This window comes from Lepidochelys kempii, chromosome 2 (assembly GCF_965140285.1).
Source record: "Lepidochelys kempii isolate rLepKem1 chromosome 2, rLepKem1.hap1, whole genome shotgun sequence".
NCBI classification, from domain to species: Eukaryota; Metazoa; Chordata; order Testudines; family Cheloniidae; genus Lepidochelys; species Lepidochelys kempii.
Window position 1 is genome coordinate 48,759,563 of NC_136381.1, and position 23,077 is coordinate 48,782,639.

A 23,077-nucleotide genomic window follows, 5' to 3' on the forward strand; every position below is an offset into this window, starting at 1 on the left:
TCAGGTATGTTAGCAACAAGGAGGTGGTCAGGGAAAGTGTGGAACTCTTACTGAATGGGGGAGGCAACCTAGTGACAGATGATGTGGAAAAAGCTGAAGTACTCAATGCTTTTTTTGCCTCAGTCTTCACAGACAAGGTCAGCTCCCAGACTGCTGCACTGGACAGCACAGTATGGGGAGGAGGTGAGCAGCCCTCAGTGGTGAAAGAACAGGTTAAGGACTATTTAGAAAAGCTGGACATGGACAAGTCCATGGCGCTGGATCTAATGCATCTGAGGGCGCTGAGGGAGTTGGCTGATTGCAGAGCCATTGGCCATTATCTTTGAAAACTTGTGATGATCGGGGGAGGTCCCAGACGATGGGAAAAAAGCAAATATAGTGCCCATCTCTTAAAAATGGAAGGAGAATCCGGGGAAACTACAGACTGGTGAGCATCAGCTCAGTCCCTGAAAAAATCATGGAACAGGTCCTCAAGGAATCTATTTTGAAGCACTTGGAGAAGAGGAAGGTGATCAGGAACAGTCAATATGGATTCACCAAGAGCAAGTCATGCCTGACCAACCTGACTGCCTTCTATGATAAGATAACTGGCTCTATGGATATGGGGAAAGCGGTGGACGTGATGTATCTTGTTTGATACGGTCTCCCATAGTATTCTTGCCAGCAAGTTAAAAAAGTATGGATTGGTTGAATGGACTATAATGTGGATAGAAAGCTGGCTAGATTGTCAGGATCAACAGGTAGGGAACAACGGCTCCATGTCCAGATGGCAGCCAATATCAAGCGGAGTGCCCCAGTGGTCTGTCCTGGGGCTGGTTTTGTTCAACATCTTCATTAATGATCTGAATGATGGGCTGGATTGTACCCTAAGCAAGTTCGCAGATGACACTAAGCTAGGGGAAGAGGTATATACGCGGAAGGGTAGGGATAGGGTCCAGAGTGACCTAAACAAATTGGAGGATTGGGCTAAAAGAGATCTGATGAGGTTCAACAAGAACAAATGCAGAGTCCAGCACTTAGGACAGAAGAATCCCATGCACTCCTAGAGGCTGGGGACTGACTGGCTAAGTGGCAGTTCTGGGGATTACAGTGGACAAGAAACTGGATATGAGTCAACAGTGTGCCCTTGTTAACTAGAAGGCTAATGGCATTTTGGGCTGCATTAGTAGGAGCATTGCCAGGAGATTGAGGGAATTGATTATTCCCCTCTATTCAGCACTGGTGAGGCCACATCTGGAGTATTGTGTACAGTTTTGGGCCCCCCACTACAGAAAGGATGTGGACAAATTGGAGAGAGTCCAGTGGAGGGCAACGAAAATTATCAGGGGGCTGGGGCACATGACTTATGAGGAGAGGCTGAGGGAACTGGGCTTATTTAGTCTGCAGAAGAGAAGAGTGAGGAGAGATTTGATAGCAGCCTTCAACTACCTGAAGGGGGGTTCCAAAGAGGATGGAGCTAGGCTGTTCTCAGTGGTGGCAGATGACCAAACAAGGAGTAATGGTCTCAAGTTGCAGTGGGGGAGGTCTAGGTTGGATATTAGGGAAAAACTATTTCACTAGGAAGGTAGTGAAGCACTGGAATGGGTTACCTAGGAAAGTAGTGGAATCTCCATCCCTAGAGGTTTTTAAGGCCTGGCTTGACAAAGCCCTGGCTGGGATGATTTAGTTGGGGTTGGTCCTGCTTTGTGCAGGGCGTTGGACTAGATGACCTCCTGAGGTCTCTTCCAACCCTAATCTTCTATGATTTCACCAGAAGCAGTTAGCAGTCTGTAGAAATGAGCACTATATAAGGACCCAATTCAGAAGTCCTTACTCAGACAAAAATGAAGATTACTTACCTGTAACCAGAGTTCAAGATCATTCTGAATAGTCACACTTGTGGGATACTGCACCACCTTGTGGTGCCTTGCAGTAGAACTCTCTTCCAGGAGCATCAGCTAAAGCAGGGTTTATTTCGGGTACCGTCAGAGCTGGGCTGACAAGTCCAGGTAGGCCAAATTTGAATGAGTGGCACTGCATTCCCATGAGCCAGGTCACAACAACTCCACTCACACAGAGGAACTGGCTCTTTGACTGGAGAATGGAGACAAAGAAGCCCTTTTAAGAATCTTGTTACCTTGACATTGGAAAAAAGTGATCTTCCATGAATGGGGGGATGAAATGCTGAAAATCGCCACTAGGAGCACACTCATTGAGCTAAAGGCCCGATGACTGAAGATGCAGCAAGTACTCCAAGATGTCCTGGATAGAGGTCAGCATCAGCTGAACTCTGCAGGCCAATCCATTTTGCCGAATAGGTGATTCTGGTAGAGGGCTTTCTGCTTTTGAGTAGTACCTGTTGAATGCCCACTGATAACACACTTCCTCCTCATTCAACCAAGCAACCACCCGGTGAGATGCAGGGAGCTGAATGCAAGATGCAAGGTGCAACCGTGATTCTACATGAGGTCTGGATGGTGAGGAAGGGATATTGGAGGCTGAACTGACAGCGTGAGAAGGTCAGAACCAATACTGCCTCAGTCACGTCTGGGGAATGAGGTAAGCTTGTCTCGACCCACTTTCAGCTTTGGAGGAATTCAGCTTCAGAACTGGAGGAAAAGGGTACAGAAGAACTGACTGCCACCTGAGATGGAAGGTGTTGGTCAGGGAGTCTGGACTGAGCAGGACAGCCTTTCTTGTTGTCCCTTGTAGCAAACAGGTCGATCGTCAGAATACCCCACGCTGCAAAGACGACCTGCAAGACTCTCCTCTTCGGGGACCACTCGTGATTCAGGGAACAATTCTTGCAAGATGATTTTGGGCCCCAGACAAGTGATCAGCCGTCAGGGTGATACTCTCCTCAAGGCAGAACTCACACAACCTGATCGCCTCTTGGCAGAGCATCCTGAAGTGAGTCACCCCTGGCCTGTTCACATAATATATTGGAGTGATATTGTTGGTAAGTACGTGAACAACTCAGCCCCTGATGTGGTTCAGAGAGGCCAGGCAAGCCTCATAGATGGCCTGAAACTCCATTTATGTTAATATGCAGTGAGGACTCCTGCTCAGACCATAGATCCTGAACTTTCAGCAACCCCAGATGTGCTCCCCAGCCCATCAGGGAGATGTCAGTGACCAAAAGGCAGCACCATGTACTGAAAATGGCACTTCGCCACAATGAATTGGAGGAATTTTTTGTGGCTCAGCAAAATCGCCACATGAAAACAGGCATTCTGAAGGTCCAGGGCACCAAAACAGTCATTCTGAGACAATGTGGGGAGGTCAGTTGATAGGGTGACCATTCAGAACCTCACGTACCTGATATATTTGTTGAGGTTGTGAAGGCCAAGAATGGGTCTTACCCCCCCTTTGGATTTGGGAACCAGAAAGTACTGGGAATAGTAGCCCTGAAGCCAGTGTTCTGGAGGAACATCCTCCACCAAAGCCAGTAGAGAGTGGACCTGCTCGAGGAGTATCTTGTGAGGGGGTCCCTGAAGAGGGATGGAGAGGGAAAGTGGGAATGAGGAGTGGAGAGGAACTGGATAGCATAGCCTGATCTGATAATGCTTAAGACGCAGCTGTTGGTTGTGATCGAGCCCCACAAGGCCAACACCCATAAAAGCAAGCCAACCTGTCTCTGAACAGAAGTGGTGTAAAGAGTGATGACTGGACCACTGCTCTGAATAAAGGAGTCAAAATGGGCACTCAGAAGATACTGTGGGAAGGTGTGTTGATTGGCCAAACCCCGACTAAAATGCCTCCTACTCTGGGACCTATGTATCTTTCTGGGTTCCCGCTGACTTGCAGGAGGAAAAGGCTGTCCAAAGATGTATTGCGGACAGTACTGCTACTGCTATTGGCCACCATGTGGTGCCTTTGCACTGTCAGTATATACACTCCCAAAGGACGTAAGGCAGCCTAGAATCCTTGAAGGAATGCAGCCGAGACTCTGCATTGTCTGAAAATAGCATCCAGCCTTCAAAGAGCAAATCCTCTATAGCATGGTGCATATCAGGAGCAATGCCTGATTTCTGCCACCAGGGTGCCTTCTTCATGGTCCCCATAGAGGCCATAACTCTGGCCAAAGTGTCCACAACGTCTTGTGCAGATTGCAATAATGTCTTGGAGTGGACTTAAATTTGCCTTGCTGGGCTCTATCATTCATCATGATTATAATCAGAGAATTTGGGACCAGATGGGAGTAAAAGCCTTCAAATCCCTGCACCAGGACAAAACAGCATTTCCTCCACATGCTTTGCAGTATGTGGTACTGAAGCCAACATGCTACAAAGAAACTTTGAAGGCTCTAGGAGCCCATCATTAATAGAAAGGGACATTCTCCCAGGAGCTGATAGTTGCAGGACATCCAACAACTTATGGGTATTCTCCTTCAGAAACTCTGTCTGAATGCCCACAGACATGCTGCAACAGGTCCTGGTAGGCTTTGAAATCCTCAGGCACTGAAAGAGAGGAAGAATTGGGCACTGCTGAATCATCTGGGGACGACGAAGAGGTGGTTAACTGGGCCAAAGCCCAATCTTGCTCCTCGACAGTTGGAAGTGGAAAGGACAACTCCATCGGCCGCACAGGGGGAAGACTCACTGTTGCCTTAGCCTGCGGTGGATCATCAGTCCCCACCACTGACCTGCCTGATGATCTCACCTTAGAACAAGATGAAGAGTGCAAACTCTGTGACAGATTCCATAGAGGTCACTGGGCATAAGGACAGCATTGGTGACCAGTAGGCGCCAGGCCAGGGCCCCCCCGTCCTGACTGCAAGATGAATGCTAATCTTGATATCCAGGGTGCTCCATAAATGGCCCCTGATGTGAGCCAGGTGATGGAGAGTGGGAGGAGGAAGATCCCGATCTCGACACCGAGGAGCCTCGGGTTTCCGGGGATAAAGGTGGAGCTAGTCCTGAGGGGACGAGTAAAGAATCTGATTTATCCATTGCCCAGAATGAACAAGGGACTGGCACCAATGGTGGAAACAGTAGCGCCGGCACTCACTATGCCCCCCATTTTTCCCGGAGCCAGGTACCGAAGTAGCTAACGGTGCCAAAGTGGAGAGCAGTGAGCTGCCATGGTAACATCGGCGGAGCTGAATGCAATGGTGCCTTGGAGTTTCCCAGGGCCAAGGAAGTCCCTTATGCCAAGGCCAACACCCATCCCACTTCTGCAAACTGCGGAAGGAGAACACTGGGGTGTGGTGCAGACAGACCCAAGGGTTCAGCAGCCCACCCAGCCAATATCACTATAAATGATGTAGCCCTCGCAAAGTCCTGGACCAACAGGTGTTGGGATGGAAAAACAGTGGAGGTCCATTGCTGCCAGCGTGGAAACAGCTGGTGCTGGCATCACCATCATTGGTACCAGACTCAACAGACGTCCAGGGCCAAAACTGGAGTTGATGATGCAGGGTCTCTGACAACCCTGAGTAGTACTGGAGAGCGGTCAGAGGCACCTGTACCATCCCATGCGACAGCGCTAGCACTGTGCAGGTCCATGTTCTCTCTGGAGGAGAGAAAAGTCCCTGTGAGAACTGGAGTGGTCTCAACTGGTCTTATGTAACCTTTTCCTTGGTGCACTCGACAGGGAACAGCTCCTCCATCTCTTAAGAGAGTCACCAGCCCTAGAGCACAAAACAGCAGCACTCTCAGAACTCAAGGGCGACCTCTGAAGTGACAAGGACCTTGGTGCTGAAGCAGGCTGAATCACCTGTTCAAGCAGGTGCTGCTTTAGGTGAAGGTCCCTAGCCACCTGAGTCCGTTGTGTGAACAATCTACAAATCGAACACTGCTCCTTGATGTGGGCCTCACCCAAGCACAGCAAACACCACACGGGGGATCTTTGTCTCCCCCACGATGGACAATGTTTAAACCATGGTGAGGTAAATACTTATGTAAGTCTAACACTAAATCTAACTAATACTAAGGGTACTAACTAAATTATATACAACTAGAAAAAACACTAAGAGATAGAGAGAGATTGTGAAGAACCACACAGATCTCTGACTCTAGCCACAGGCAATGAGAAGGAACTAAGGAGGGTTGAGGTGGCGCTCCCTCAGATAGCCAGTGGTAGGGCAATGAGCATGAGATGCAAGTGCCACCTCCTAGGGGTACAGCTCGGCAAAATTCTCCAGCTCTGGTGCACTGGGCGTACACACGCATAAATGGAATACACGGCTGCATCTACTCAAAGAACAACATGTCACTCCTTCCTCCATCTAAAACCATTAGCCTATTGACTAATAATGTCATGTCCATCTGTTATTTGTACTGCAATAGCTTTTGGGAACACTATTCAAGAATCAGGGGCCCACTATGCTAGGTGCTGTGAAGAAACAGTCCCCCTCCTGAACAGCTCTCAAGGTAGGTTCTTGTTATCCAATTCCCACAATCTTTTTATACCACAACCCCAATTCCTTTGTGGCTGCAGAGGACTGTTTGACTGGAATCAAGGAAAGTAACCATGACTGGTTTGGGTGGAGGTGCTGTTTGAGAGATGCCTGATGGCAGTAGTTTCTGGTGGTGGGTGGGTGGGTGCTCTGTGCTAGATGGGTTGAAGTGGCACCTGGTAAAGGAGTGAGGGGGCGAGGAGGCAGCAGCTGAGGACTGCTGGCCAAGTGGAATTAAGGGTGGTGTTTTAGCTCCTACTCTCTACCCTGACATCACAGTCCACTACAAGAAAATGCCACTTAACTATGGTGAAAAACTAGCTGAATTCTGTGACTGGCAGGGTCCAGGTAGCCAGCTCCTTTTCATCTTCAAATATTGCTTCATTGGAGAATAGCTTTGTGCGTGTAGACTGGGGAGAACGTAAAAAAAATAATAGCTGTACATGGGACTCAGTAGTAGGGAGTAGAGCTTTTCATTACATCCTCTTAATACACTGCCCCTGGATCTAGCAGTCACCATGTTTTGGCAATTTGCTATGACACCCCCCTCATCAGACTATCTAATGGCAGTAGCTGGAGGTCCTGACCCCGTTTGATAGAAATTATATTTCTATTTTAACAGTACATTATAGATATCGGATTCATAATGACCTTTTCATTAATCAAGCCATATACCAGATAGTCAATCTTCCTTAGAATATCAAAATGTTAACATAAAAAATAAAGATATAAAACAAAATAAATCCTCACCTCCAACTCCTTTTCATCAAAATACTGTAGCCACTGAAGGGGAACAACTTCATTAAAACCATCAAGGAAAGCTTTGGTTTGTTCTCTTACTCCCCGAGAAAAACGCCATTCTGCCATTAGGCTGGAAAAAAAGAAATTTTAGAGAAAAGAATTAATGTGTTGGGAAGGTTACCCCTTTTATACATATTAGGGCCTGATTCTACTCTCTTTTACACTGGTGCAACTCCACAAACTACAATGGCGTTACTACTGATTTAAACCAGTATAGAGCAGAATCAGGTCCACAATGTTGTAAACACTAACTTCAGAGCAGTATCTTGATCTTGAGTTCCTTTCCCTATCCAGAGTTATACTCTTTATTACTGCTAGTCTGCAATCTGAACTATCAATTTTTCAAGTGCTGTGATGCCATCCTTCAGGATGAAAACTCTTAATTGAAAGGAACACTATCAATCTGTTTAGGAACAACATTTGAGCTACATCAAAATTACTATAATCTTGGTGTGCAGATGGTGTCCATTAATTCTGAAAAAATACTTGCCCCTCCAAAAAAGTATTATAGGCAGATCTGATCGTTCCCCAGAAGTTCAGCCTGCCCAACACTTCCCATTATAAGACCCTGTTTTCAGTTGCTTTTAACTTAGTCAAACTGCAGACATCTTCCATTCAGGATGTCTGCCTCATGCTGTTTTATTTTTGTGCGGGGGGGGGGGGGGAAGAGGAGGAGGAGAAGGAGGAGGAGACGAGATTTCAGCTGAAATAGTCTATCTTTTCTAAATGCAAAGATTAGGGGAAAATACATTGTTTAGCAAATGTTAATAAAAAAAACATACAATCATTTAACTAAGAAACTTCAAGCTTTGGAGCAGCGATTTTATATCTAGCAGGAGCGGGGGGAGGGGAATCATTCTAGTGTCAGAGGTGACTTTTGTTATCCCCATGAAAATTTGCTAAATTAAGCCAAGTTAAGAACCTCAAAAAAAAAATCTCAATTCACACATGCTCAGAGACTTGTTAGTTTGACAGACAAAAATCTCTGAAGACTGTCTGCCTGAATGTGCTCCAGAACTTCTAAGCTCCAATGTGCTGACTGACTACGCATATGTCATCCCCACAAAGCAACTCGCCATGCTCCAGCCCAGGACTGCAGAACTGAGCACACAGGAACTGAGCAGGTGACGCTGTGCTGTGCTCTTAGTGGTCCCCGTGTTGGCATCCAGGTAATGAGAGGGAGAATGAGGAACAGCTACATTGGAACGCACAATTTGGGGAGTAGGGGGGATGTATAGATGGACAGACAAGGAGAGAAGGAGCTGCAGGACCTGGGTGGCACAGCATCAGAGGAAGGAGAACACTAGCCTGTCGGTGGGAACAGATAGGGCAAATAGGTGTAGAGGAGGAAAGGGATGTTAGTTAAGGTAGGGGAGGTTTAATAGAAGCAGGTGGAAGAGGGCTTGGATAGGATCAGAGGGGGAAAAGGGCAAAAGCTTGGGTGGGTAGCTAAGAATAGAGGGACAGAGACAGGAAGGGGTTACAGGGGCAGAAGAGCCTACAAATAGGGCTCTGTGTTTGTCACAGAGATTGTGGAAGTCATGGATTCTGTGACGTTCTGTGACCTCCGTGACTTCTGCAGAGGCCAATGTGGCTGACCCCAGGGCCACCCAATCAGCTGGCTCCGAGGCCTGCTGCTCAGGTGGCCCTGGGGACAGCCACACCAGTCGCTGCTGGAGTGGCTCTGCAGCAAGCTGCTAGGGCAGCCCCAGGGCCAGTCACACCAGCTGCTAGTCAGGTCCCGCTGGCCCCCCGGGTTGCCCCACCCCCCAGCAGCAGGTCCCCCAGATTGTCCGCCCCCAAGATTTAGTGAGGGGTATTTATAGTATAAGTCATGGACAGGTCACAGGCTGTGATTTTTTGTTTTTTGCCTGTGATCTGTCTGTGACTTTTACTAAAAATACCCGGGACTAACCCATAGCCTTACCTGTAATCACTGAAGCATATTGCTCTATTAAACCTGGATTTGAATCCAGGAGTGCTCAAGTCTTTACATTTCTTTACTGTCAGAGAACAGCTGTGAACCCATTGTCAAAATGTCTCTCTCCCCCCTACACACACACTTGAATTTGAAACCCTAAAATGTTTTTAAACTTGTATACAGTTCATATTATACACCCAGACACTCTATACACTACTCAGGTCATGAGTACCTAGGAAATTAAAAACAAAACAAAAAATATGCTATTTGGTAAGATATACAAAGTTATCATGTGTGAACTCTCCATTCAGTAAAGCTCTCCAAGACTATATAAGGAAGAAGGGGGAGAAAGCAAACAGGTTGGCTTCTGCTTCTTAAATATGTAGGGAAAAATATTCATAAATTTGCCAAATAAAGACTGACTAAAGCAACAGAAGAAAATTAAAAAATATTTGGCATTCTTTTAAACTCCTGTAATTGCCTACCCAATGTATTCTTCTTTGTTGTCCTCAGTTACCAAGATATTTGAGCCTCCTGATTTCAGTTCATGAGAAGTAACTTTTCCCAAAAGTTCCATGTCAACACAAAAGTACATTTCTAAATTACACTCTTCAATGTTGTTGTCCCTGTGGAAAGAAACAAGCAAAAGAAAAATCAAACAAATATAAACATTTAACTATTTTTTAAAACTATAAACATCTGAAAAAAATCTACAAACCTTATCCAAATTAGGGAATTATAAAATTCAGTATCAATAGATTCCAAATCTTTAATAGTAAGTTTCTTACTTAGCATGCGCTTGTAGAATGGCAGAGAAAAACCCGTGTCAATAAATTTGCCATGAAACAATGCCTGTAGAGGGGAGGAAGAAAAAAGTTTAAATGACAATTTCTTCAACTCATTTTTGCATGGCTCAAGTAATCTTTGGGAAAAGAAGTTATGAAAATAGCAGATGAAAAAAAATTGTCCACCAAGAGTAGCACTTAGATGTCTCAAAAAACCGCAACAGAAACAAAACAAAACAAAACAACCCCCGCCCCATAAAATGGCAAGTATAAAGAAACGAATATAAATTTTTGATAGATATTTGGTTTGGCAATGATTCTTTATAATTACATAAGTTGTAAAATCTTAGGTATATTATTTTTCTATGTAACAGTAAGCCTGACAGAAAACATCTAACATGTCTTCCTAAGCTGTATTGGCATGTGTGCTTAAAAGCAATGGTCACTTGATGCTCCTAACGTACTACTGCTCTATCTAGAAAAAAAAAAAATTAGTATTACAGCATGTAAAAAAGATTTTTAAAAGTCAATCATTGAAATACTTCTGAAAGAGATTCCTCATGGGTCAATTAAATAGACTTTGGAAATGTGACCCTTTGATTGAAATATTTTTACTGTCATCCCTATTTTCTGAGTGTGTGCGCAGACATATGCATATGCACACACACAGGATCTGTTCTGGTTATTAATTTTATTTGTTCTTTACATAGCAGTAACACTAACTATGCGCCAAGCACTTGACAAACATAAAAGAACACAATCTCTCTTCTGTGAGACCCTTAGCTTTGCTCAGTTCTGATCCACTGCATTTTACTCACTAAGGGGATTAATTTCCCCCCTTTTAGATTAAAGTCTATGTTGTATGTCACTTTCTAGATATTTAATACTACTTTTTATTTTTAGTGAATTTTTCCTATCTTATGTGTATAGTCTTTTTATAAGAAAATCCCAAATTGCATTGACCATCAATCTCTTTTTTGTTCATTTCTCTGATCTTTGTTCTACAATAGGATTGTAAACTGTGTTGCTTATATTTACTTGGCACTGAGAGAACGCTCTTAAAAAACAAAAAAAATAGTTGGGATTTCATTACTGATAAAAATATGTATGACCAAAAGTTAAGAAGCTCTCTGGACCTGCCAGATGGCTAAAAGCTACATTTCAACTTATGCAGGCTTTTAAAAAGTACTCATCCTATTATTACATGCCTGAGAAGTAAAGTTTTGATGAACATTTCACTACTCACTTTTGATTACAAATTACTTGCCTTTCAATATCCGTCAGCTCTTACCTTTCACCTTGTTTCTTTTTATTTTCTGCGCCTAGTCTGCCAATGATCCCCGCCTTATTATCCCTAACATCTCTTCTCACAAATGTCTGCATTTCTTTCAGAATGACTCTTACGTGTGGAGTGACCTTCAAAAATGGTATGCTCTACCGTTACCTCATTCAAAATCACTTCTAACAAACTACTTTTGCACCACAACCTACCAAGCCAGAAATGTTTAATTTCAGAAAAAAAACCCCCTAACAATTAAGTAGACTGCCATCTTGGATTAGTATCTATATATTACAGTTGGGACTGGTAGCGCTACCTATTAAGGTTGCCTCACATTTCCCACTATAAGACACTGTTTTCAGTTGCATTTACTTTGTCAAGCAAGCACCTCACAGGCTGCTTACTTGGCTTTGTGTAGGTATGCATTGTTCAGATTTCTCAAGCAGCAGGATTGATCAAGAGTGTCCACATTGTGGTCATCAGTGATTCCAAACCTTTATCTTTGGTTTGAACTTAGTTTGATTCTTGCACGCAAGATAATACACTCTGAATCAGAGTTATGAGGAATTACAAGGATTGCTTTCATTACCCTAATCAGAACATTGTATGCTGTAGTTGGTCACATCTGGTGCACTTCAGAACATATAGTGGCATGTAGAGGGAGACAAACTGACAGGGAGCCCAATCCTGAAGAGTGGAGACTGAGATGGTGTGGGAAATGAAAATGGGACTGGGACCAGGAGACAATGATAGGGAAAAGACAGAACAGGGACTTTAATGAGATGGGACAGACGGGTTCCAGCATAGGGGGAGCGTACACATAGGTCTGTGACTACTAGGACTTACTCCCCTTCACAGTCTAGAATGGAAGCCAAGTTTTTTGAGTCTCACCATTCCTCTGCTGTCAGCAAATACTTGTGAATTCTACTGGCACATGTCTCTCTCTCTAATGCATTCCATGTAGAGGATGATAACCTACTATTGCTATCAGTTATATCATTAGCTCAAGTAGCAGAGGTCTTTACGGTGAACCTAAAGATTCCAGATTTGCTGATGACTCATGCAGGTGTCAGTATGATGCCAGATGGAATTTGCTTTTTTGAAAATCTATGAAATTACACAACCACCGCTGCCAGCTAAAAAAATCATCTTATGTTGAAACAACATTAAGGTTGCAAAGTCAAGCCCTCAAAATTTAGGAAATGACAGAGTTAAGATTGCCTGTGCAAACTTAATTCAGCCATATGTATTATGACACAGTTTTTAAAAACACATATTACGTTTTTCCACAGCATCCCTGCCTCATTTATGGAATGGGTAGTTATTCAATCATTCTTTTTACCCTTCACATGTGTTGCGTGGCCCTAAGCCTTATTTACCTAACGCTATTCAAACCATGTACGGAATACAAAATTGTTAATTTCCTCCAATATATTTTTATGGTGCCCTCACCAAAGTATCAGAGTGCTTCAAAGCACTAATGAACTTATCTACACAAAACCCGTGTGAAAGTAGATGATGATTTTCCCATTTTATGCCTAGAGAATTGAGGGACAGATGGATTAAAACCCAAATTGTCAAACACGTCCACTAATTTTGGGTGCTTAACTTCAGACACCTAGAGCCCGATTTTTTTAAGAGTATGTTTTAAATATTCAAAGCAGAGCTCTACTTGACTTTAGTTGCTGTTGTGAGTGCTCAACATTTCTGCAAATCTGGTCCCAGATGTCTTGCACTTGACACCCAAAACATGAACACCACACTATTAGTGACCACCTGTGAAAATTCTGGTTTTAAGCAACTTTCCATCCATTACAAAGGAACTTCAAGACATAGTCAGGAGTAGAATCTGTTCTCCAGGGTGGCATTTAACTGCCTTCACCAGGAGACCACTGTGACAGAGGTCCATTGGTACCAACTGGCAAAGGATTGATTGTTATTTACAAGCCTGTCTCAGACATGACAAATTCACTACACCTAATGAACTGCTTTCATGTATTTATTCATAAAGGGTAGCGTGTGAAAGCTTGTAACTTACTCATAATCATTGGGAAGTGTGTGTACAGGTCATATTTAAGGAATAATGTAACTACACTGAAAATTATGCCCATATGATCTTGGAGTGAAAGTGAATCACCAGGGAATAATGTGTCTTGATGATGGCCCATTTACATAGAAGGGAGTTGTCATGACTCTCTGCCTAATCCATTATGTAACATATTGCTTCAATTGTCTACCTTTGCACCAACTCAGAAAAGCCAATGGAAAACCATCAAAGACAAAATATAGCAAGGGGATTGCTCTGTCTATGAATAAAGACAAAAGACTGATTTAATATACTACATGGTGGAGAAAAAGACACTCTGGATCCATTCACTGAGGAGGTACCTTGATGATTGGGATTGCTTCGTGAAAGACTGCGTCCTATCTCCTTCGGGCTATCAAGCACTGCAAAAAACTGAACTTTGCAGTGAGAATCTACTTTAAGAGATAGAAAAGGTAACTATTAATAAGCATGGGCCCTAGTTCGCATTTTATGATTTTGTTTTATATGTAATCATCTGTTTACATCACTTGCACTTGTTTCTATTTGAAACTATTCTTTCCTAAATCAATTTTCTTTTGTTTGCTATCACTGAACTCAAGTGCTGTGTGTAATACAGGAGCAGTGGGGTAAAGCAAATCTGGTAAACTGGGGTACACTTCTTCCTTTGGGAACAAAGGATCTGGGATTTCTTTGGGTATCCAGTAATCAGTGGCTGGATACCACAGGGTGACACTGTGAAGGGACTCTGGGCTTGAGCAAAGGCAGGGCTGGTATAGCCCAGAGAAGAGTACTGAGTGGCTGACAGGCTGCTTGCTTTAGGGAGCTAACACCCAGCTAGTACAAACAGGACTCCCTCACGCTGGAGGTAGGTGGCAACAAGGTAATTCACAGCGCTAAAAGCTTCAAGAAGCATCACCATCATCTTTTCTTTTCCTGAAATCCCCTATCTTCAAACTTCTGCAGCAAATGAATCAGGGTCCTACAGACAACAGCCTCATTCACTATACAACCCTGATTCAGCCCCACAGCACTGTCCCACCCTCTGTCCTGAATGAGGCAAGGATCATGTAGAAAAAAAGTAGCATGTGATCATGTAATTATAATACATATGTACAAGGGTACTGAATTAGACATTTTAAAATCAGCAGGTCTGGATAATTTGCATCAAAAAGTTTTAAATGAGCTGGCTGAAGAGCTTGCTAGATCACAAATGCTAGCTTTCAATAAGTCTTGGAACACTGGATACATTCCAGAAGACTGGAAGAAAGCTAAAGTTGTGCAACTATTTAAAAAGAGTAAATGGGATTACCTGGATAATTATATGCCTCTCAGTCTGACAATGAACCTGAGCAAGATAATGAAGCAGCTGATACCTGACTTGATTAATAAAGAATTCAAAGAGGGCAAATATAATTAATGCCATCAACCTAGGTCTATGGAAAACAGATTGTGTCAAACTAACTTGATTTTTTAAAAATAAGATTACAAGTTTAGCTGATAAAGGTAATAGAGTTGATGCAATATACTTAGATTCCTGTAAAGCATTTGACTTGGTACCACATAACCATTTAATTAAAAAACTGGAATGATAGAAAATTAATATTGCACATATTTAATGGATTAAAAGCTGGCTAAGTGATCTCAAAGCCCTGGTCTACACTAGGACTTTAGGTCGAATTTAGCAGCGTTAAATTGATTTAAACCTGCACCCGTCTACACAATGAAGCCCTTTATTTCGACTTAAAGGGCTCTTAAAATCGATTTCCTTACTCCACCCCTGACAAGTGGATTAGCGCTTAAATCGACGTTGCCGGCTCGAATTTGGGGTACTGTGGACACAATTCGATGGTATTGGCCTCCGGGAGCTATCCCAGAGTGCTCCATTCTGACCGCTCTGGACAGCACTCTCAACTCAGATGCACTGGCCAGGTAGACAGGAAAAGAACCGCGAACTTTTGAATCTCATTTCCTGTTTGGCCAGCGTGGCAAGCTGCAGGTGACCATGCAGAGCTCATCAGCACAGGTGACCATGATGGAGTCCCAGAATCGCAAAAGAGCTCCAGCATGGACCGAATGGGAGGTACGGGATCTGATCGCTGTTTGGGGAGAGGAATCCGTGCTATCAGAACTCCGTTCCAGTTTTCGAAATGCCAAAACCTTTGTCAAAATCTCCCAGGGCATGAAGGACAGAGGCCATAACAGGGACCCGAAGCAGTGCCGCGTGAAACTGAAGGAGCTGAGGCAAGCCTACCAGAAAACCAGAGAGGCGAACAGCCGCTCTGGGTCAGAGCTCCAAACATGCCGCTTCTATGATGAGCTGCATGCCATTTTAGGGGGTTCAGCCACCACTACCCCAGCCGTGTTGTTTGACTCCTTCAATGGAGATGGAGGCAATACGGAAGTAGGTTTTGGGGACGAAGAAGATGATGATGAGGAGGAGGTTGTAGATAGCTCACAGCAAGCAAGCGGAGAAACCGGTTTTCCCGACAGCCAGGAACTGTTTCTCACCCTAGACCTGGAGCCACTACCCCCCGAACCCACCCAAGGCTGCCTCCTGGACCCAGCAGGCGGAGAAGGGACCTCTGGTGAGTGTACCTTTTAAAATGCTATACATGGTTTAAAAGCAAGCATGTGAAAGGATTACTTTGCCCTGGCATTTGCGGTTCTCCTAGATGTAGTCCTAAAGCCTTTGCAAAAGGTTTCTGGGGAGGGCAGCCTTATTTCGTCCTTCATGGTAGGACACTTTACCACTCCAGGCCAGTAACACGTACTCGGGAATCACTGTAGAACAAAGCATTGCAGTGTATGTTTGCTGGCATTCAACCAAAATCCGTTCTTTCTCTCTCTGTGTTATCCTCAGGAGAGTGAGATATAATTCATCGTCACCTGGTTGAAATAGAGTGCTTTTCTTCAGGGGACACTCAGAGGAGCCCGTTCCTGCTGGGCTGTTTGCCTGTGGCTAAACAGAAATGTTCCCCGCTGTTAGCCACAGGGAGGGGGGAAGGTTGAGGGGGTAGTCACGCGGTGGGAGGAGGCAAAATGCGACCTTGTAACGAAAGCACATGTGCTATGTATGTAATGTTAACAGCAAGGTTTACCCTGAAAGAGTGTAGCCACTGTTTTATAAAATGTGTCTTTTTAAATACCGCTGTCCCTTTTTTTTTCTCCACCAGCTGCATGTGTTTCAATGATCACAGGATCTTCTCCTTCCCAGAGGCTAGTGAAGCTTAGAAAGAAAAAAAACGCACTCGCGATGAAATGTTCTCCGAGCTCATGCTGTCCTCCCACACTGACAGAGCACAGACGAATGCGTGGAGGCAAATAATGTCAGAGTGCAGGAAAGCACAAAATGACCGGGAGGAGAGGTGGAGGGCTGAAGAGAGTAAGTGGCGGGCTGAAGAGAGTAAGTGGCGGGCTGAAGACAGGGCTGAAGCTCAAATGTGGCGGCAGCGTGATGAGAGGAGGCAGGATTCAATGCTGAGGCTGCTGCAGGACCAAACCAGTATGCTCCAGTGTATGGTTGAGCTGCAGCAAAGGCAGCTGGAGCACAGACTGCCACTGCTGCCCCTTTGTAACCAACCGCCCTCCTCCCCAAGTTCCATAGCCTCCACACCCAGACGCCCAAGAACGTGGTGGGGGGGCCTCCGGCCACCCAGCCACTCCACCACAGAGGATTGCCCAAAAAAAAGAAGGCTGTCATTCAATAAATTTTAAAGTTGTAAACTTTTAAAGTGCTGTGCTTAAAGTGCTGTGTGGCATTTTCCTTCCCTCCTCCACCACCCCTCCTGGGATACCTTGGTAGTCATCTCCCTATTTGTGTGATGAATGAATAACGAATGCATGACTGTGAAGCAGCAATGACTTTATTGCCTCTGCAAGCAATGATTAAAGGGAGGAGGGGAGGGTGGTTAGCTTACAGGGAAGTAGAGTGAACCAAGGGGCGGGGGGTTTCATCAAGGAGAAACAAACAGAACTTTCACACCGTAGCCTGGCCAGTCATGAAACTGGTTTTCAAAGCTTCTCTGATGCGTACCGCGCCCTCCTGTGCTCTTCTAACCGCCCTGGTGTCTGGCTGCGCGTAACCAGCAGCTAGGCGATTTGCCTCAGCCTCCCACCCCGCCATAAACGTCTCCCCCTTACTCTCACAGATATTGTGGAGCACACAGCAAGCAGTAATAACAGTGGGAATATTGGTTTCGCTGAGGTCTAAGCGAGTCAGTAAACTGCACCAGCGCGCCTTTAAACGTCCAAATGCACATTCTACCACCATTCTGCACTTGCTCAGCCTGTAGTTGAACAGCTCCTGACTACTGTCCAGGCTGCCTGTGTACGGCTTCATGAGCCATGGCATTAAGGGGTAGGCTGGGTCCCCAAGGATACATATAGGCATTTCAACATCCCCAACAGTTATTTTCTGGTCTAGGAATAAAGTCCCTTCCTGCAGCTTTTGAAACAGACCAGAGTTCCTGAAGATGCGAGCATCATGCACCTTTCCCGGCCATCCCACGTTGATGTTGGTGAAACGTCCCTTGTGATCCACCAGAGCTTGCAGCACTATCGAAAAGTACCCCTTGCGGTTTATGTACTCGGCGGCTTGGTGCTCCGGTGCCAAGATAGGGATATGGGTTCCGTCTATAGCCCCACCACAGTTAGGGAATCCCATTGCAGCAAAGCCATCCACTATGACCTGCACATTTCCCAGGGTCACTACCCTTGATATCAGCATATCTTTGATTGCGTGAGCTACTTGCATCACAGCAGCCCACACAGTAGATTTGCCCACTCCAAATTGATTCCCAACTGACCGGTAGCTGTCTGGCGTTGCAAGCTTCCACAGGGCTATCGTCACTCGCTTCTCAACTGTGAGGGCTGCTCTCATCTTGGTATTCATGCGCTTCAGGGCAGGGGAAAGCAAGTCACAAAGTTCCATGAAAGTGCCCTTACGCATGCGAAAGTTTCGCAGCCACTGGGAATCGTCCCAGACCTGCAACACTATGCGGTCCCACCAGTCTGTGCTTGTTTCCCGAGCCCAGAATCGGCGTTCCACAGCATGAACCTGCCCCATTAGCATCATGATGCATGCATTGTCAGGGCCCATGCTTTCAGAGAAATCTGTGTCCATGTCCTGATCACTCACGGGACCGCGCTGACGTCGCCTCCTCGCCCGGTATCGCGTTGCCATGTTCTGGTGCTGCATATACTGCTGGATAATGCGTGTGGTGGTTGATGTGCTCCTAATTGCCAAAATGAGCTCAGCGGCCTCCATGCTTGCCTTGGTATGGCGTCCGCACAGAAAAAAGGCGCGGAACGATCGTCTGCCGTTGCTCTGACGGAGGGAGGGGCAACTGACGACACGGCTTACAGGGTTGGCTTCAGGGAGCTAAAATCAACAAAGGGTGTGCCTGTACATCAAGGAGTATTTCAGGCAGGACTGCACGGAGGGTTCCAATAAGAAATGGTGCACCTAAGTTATCGTTGTTATTGGAACAAGGAGGTTAGCCTGGCCTCTGATTGATACATGGCTAGATTTACCTCGCTGCACCTTCTCTGTGAGTGACTGCAGTGTGATCTAGACAGGGGAGGAGGCAAATGAGTACAAAACAAATCTGGTCTATTTCTTGTTCTGACCCACTCCATCTATCTTTTACATCTTTGGCTGGCAGCAGACGGTGCAGAAGGACTGCATGCCATCCACATCTCATGGCTGCTCGGCAGAAGATGGTACAGTACGACTGCTAGCCATCTTCATCTCTTGCCTGCCTGGCATAAGATGGTACAATACGACTGCTAGCAATCCTCATCTCTTGCCTGCCTGGCAGAAGATGGTACAGTACGACTGCTAGCAGTCCGTATCGCCTGCCCGCTCACCATAAGACGGTTCAATAGGACTGCAGGACTAAAGAGAATGACCTGGTCAAGTCACTCCAAATTTAGTCCCTGCGCCCATGTCTGCCCAGGCGCTCCCAGCCGACGTGGCCAGGAGCACCTCGGACACGACGAGGACGACTACCAATCGTATTGCACCGTCTGCTGCCAGAATTCAATGGGTTGCTGCTACTGTGCAGCAAAGCCGTACCGCATCTGCCAGCGCCCAGGAGACATAGGGTGACGGTTACCTGAGCTGGCTCCATGCTTGCCGTGGTATGGCGTCTGCACAGGTAACTCATGAAAAAAGGCGCGAAACGATTGTCTGCCCTTGCTTTCACGGAGGGAGGGAGGCAGGGAACGGGGGGGGCCTGACGACATGTACCCAGAACCACCCGCGACAATGTTTTAGCCCCATCAGAGTGCTCCATTGTGAGTGCTCTGGACAGCACTCTCAGATGCCCGATTGTTTGCCATTGCTCTGACGCTGGGAGGGGCGCTTACAGGGTTGGCTTCAGGGAGCTAAAATCAACAAAGGGGGTGGCTTTACATCAAGGAGTATTTCAGGCAGGACTTCACGGAGGGTTCCAATAAGAAATGGTGCACCTAAGTTATTGTCCTTATTGGAACAAGAAGGTTAGCCTGGCCTCTGATTGATACATGGCTAGATTTACCTCGCTGCACCTTCTCTGTAAGTGACTGCAGTGTGATCTAGAAGAATGAGTCCCCTAGACAGCGGAGGGGGGGAAGCAAATGAGTACAAAACAAATCTGGTCTATTTCTTGTTTTGATCCACTCCATCTATCTTTTACATCTTTGGCTGGCAGCAGATGGTGCAGAAGGACTGCATGCCATCCACATCTCATGGCTGCTCGGCAGAAGATGGTACAGTACGACTGCTAGCAGTCCGTATCGCCTGCCCGCTCACCATAAGACGGTTCAATAGGACTGACTGCAGGACTACACGACCTCACAGAGGCGACCAGGAGCACCTCAGACATGACGATGACGGCTACCAGTCGTACTGTACCGTCTGCTGCCACAAGGCAAGGGGTTGCTGCTACTGTGTAGCAATGCCGTACCGCGTCTGCCAGCACCCAGGAGACATAGGGTGACGGTTACCTGAACGGGCTCCATGCTTGCCGTGGTATGGCGTCTGCACAGGTAACTCAGGAAAAAAGGCACGAAATGATTGTCTGCCCTTGCTTTCACGGGGGGAGGGAGGGAACGGGGCCCTGACGATATGTACCCAGAACCACCCGCGACGATGTTTTAGCCCCATCAGGCATTGGGATCTCAACCCAGAATTCCAATGGGCAGCGGAGACTGCGGGAACTGTGGGATAGCTACCCACAGTGCAATGCTCTGGAAGTCGACGCTTGCCTCGGTACTGTGGAAGCGCTCCGCCGAGTTAATGCACTTAGAGCATTTTCTGTGGGGACACACACACTCGAATATATAAAACCGATTTCTAAAAAACCGACTTCTATAAATTCGACCTAATTTCGTAGTGTAGACATACCCAAAGTGTAATTGTAAATGAGCAATCATTGAACCGGTGTGTTCCTGGGGAGAGCCAACTGTGCTTGGTCTTATGCTATTTGACATAGTTATCAATGACCTGGAAGAAAAAATTACTACTGATAAAATTTGCAGATGACATAAAAATTGGGAGAGTGGGAAAGAATGAGGACAGGCCACTAATACAGAGTACTCTGGATCGCTTGGTAAGTGGGGAGTAAACAAGTAATATATATTTTAATACTGCCAAATGTAAATGTATACATCTAGGAACAAAGAATATAGACCATATTTACAGGATGAGGGACTCTATTCTGGGAAGCACTGACTGAAAAAGATTTGTGGGCTCTGGTGGATAATCAGCTGAACACGCGCTCCTGTGGCTAAAAGGGTTAATGTGATCCTTGGATGAATAAACAGGAGAATCACAAGTAGGAGTAGAGAGATTATTTTAGCTCTATATTGGCACTGGAATACTGAGTCCAGCTCTGATGTCCACAATTCAAGAAGGATGTTGATAAATTGAAGAGGGTTCAGAGAAGAGCCATGAAAGTGATTAAATGTTTAGAAAGCCTCCACTATAGTGATAAACACAAGGAGCTCAATTATTTAGCTTAACAACAAGAAGATTAAGTGTTGACTTGATTAAAGCCTTTAAGTACCTACATGGTGAATAAATATTTAAACTATGGGCTCTTCAGTCTAGCAGACAAAGGTATAACACAATTCAATGGCTGGAAGTTGAAGCTAGATAAATTCAGACTGGAAATATGGCACACATTTTTAATAGTGAGGGTAATTAACCACTGGAACAATTTATCACAGGTCGTGATGGATTCTCCAACAGCAGCAATTTTTAAATCAAGATAGGCTTTAAACATTATTTTGGGGAAGTGCTATGGCTGTGCTACACAGAAGGTCAGATCACATGATCACAATCGTCCCATCTTGCCTTGGAAACTATGAAACCATGAAAACTAAGGTTGCACAGCCAATCTTAATTTTCACATTTTCTAATTTTTTTGAATGCTTGACTCTGCAACCATAACATTTTACTAGTGTTTTTGGATGGAATTTAAAAAAAAAAAAACCAAACACCCTAAACTAAAAAGAACACAACAAAAATTCTTTCATGTGGAATCATATTAAGCTCCATGTCAGTTCACCAGTTGGGTTCAGACCTGTAGATCAATAGCAGACCTCTACTGCTTGAGCTAAAGGAATAAACAGCTGCTTACTACTACATGGACCAATACACACAGTTTGCCTGAGGGTTTCCCAGGTATTTGCTAATAGCAAGGAAATGTATGACTCAGGACTCTTGGTTCAGTTCAAGGATCTGTAGGGCATTGCATCTAGTATTATAGAGCCTTCCTCCCATGTGCTCCACCCTGTTCTTCCCAGCAGAAGGCATGATGGTGATGTGGAAAGGAGGGCATGTCAATAGAGGAAGGGAAGGAGCATGGCAGAGTAGAACTCCATTACAGCCAAATTTTAAGACATTAGGTGCATAAGGGACCTTATGCCAGCAGCATATGTTAAAATGACCCTTTTAATTTAAGGAGGGTGTGGGTGACTGAGAATCAAGGAATGGTGTGATCAGCTCCCTGTCATCCTCCATTACACCTAAGCTCCGTCCAGGTTCAGTGAGAATCAAGCTCGAGATGATTTACAGTGTACAGTAAACAATATTTCAGTAGTTTTTGACTAGTCTTTTGTAAAAATTAAATTAATGTATACTTTTGCTGTAGCCTACATAGTTTGGAGAGTCTTCCTATGAAGATTGTGGATAGATTTTTAAGAAGATACTAATTTAGACAGCCAAATGAGGTATATGAAAAAAATCAAATCAACATTCTGTATCAAGTACCTGTATCAAACTTAGACTAACATTTTGACACTTCTTTTCTGCTCACAAACTTTATCATCCTCCTCAGGAATCTTATGAATGTAAGAGACTTTTATTGTTAATGAATTATCCTGGATAAACTGCCGTACATACTTAAATCTCCTATTTAGCAAGAGCTGAACTAATCTTGGGGAAAAAATGTAAGCAGGTAAATATATTTTATTGTTTCTGTAACATATTTAAAACTAACCATAACAACAAAAAAATAACACTTTTAGAATTCAACTTACCATAGCAATAAAGCGCCCAATGAAACAGAAATATGAAAGATGATCTGGATTAATCGTTGATGCTGGATTTATCTGCAGACAGTAGTTGCTCTTGCCAGCATACTCAAATAGACAGTACATAGGGTTTAGAACTTCATGGGAAAGCAAGAAAAACCATTCTCTAAACAAAACAAAACACAGAGATAATCCATAACAAACACAGATTTTTATCACAGCTTCCTACAAATGGATGAGCAAAATAGTTTAAACATGGGTAAACCAACAAAAATATTGTTCACACAACTGTGAAAGAAAGAACATGATACATGGCATTGTATATGTACTACAAAAAAAAAAGCAA

The 23,077-nt window shown here is 44.8% G+C and overlaps 1 protein-coding gene across 3 annotated transcripts in view; it reads right to left on the minus strand.

The window, feature by feature from the left end:
• The window catches only part of WWP1 (WW domain containing E3 ubiquitin protein ligase 1), a 180,594-nt gene that overhangs the window by 19,880 nt on the left and 137,637 nt on the right, over nt 1-23,077 (minus strand). For all 3 annotated transcript variants that reach the window (XM_073330654.2, XM_073330653.2, XM_073330655.2), the window contains 4 exons: nt 22,738-22,897; nt 9,820-9,953; nt 9,587-9,727; nt 7,130-7,250 (listed from right to left, as the gene is read on the minus strand). In XM_073330654.2, coding sequence (XP_073186755.1) covers nt 7,130-7,250; nt 9,587-9,727; nt 9,820-9,953; nt 22,738-22,897 — 556 coding nt within the window. The remainder of the gene's footprint in view (nt 1-7,129; nt 7,251-9,586; nt 9,728-9,819; nt 9,954-22,737; nt 22,898-23,077) is intronic.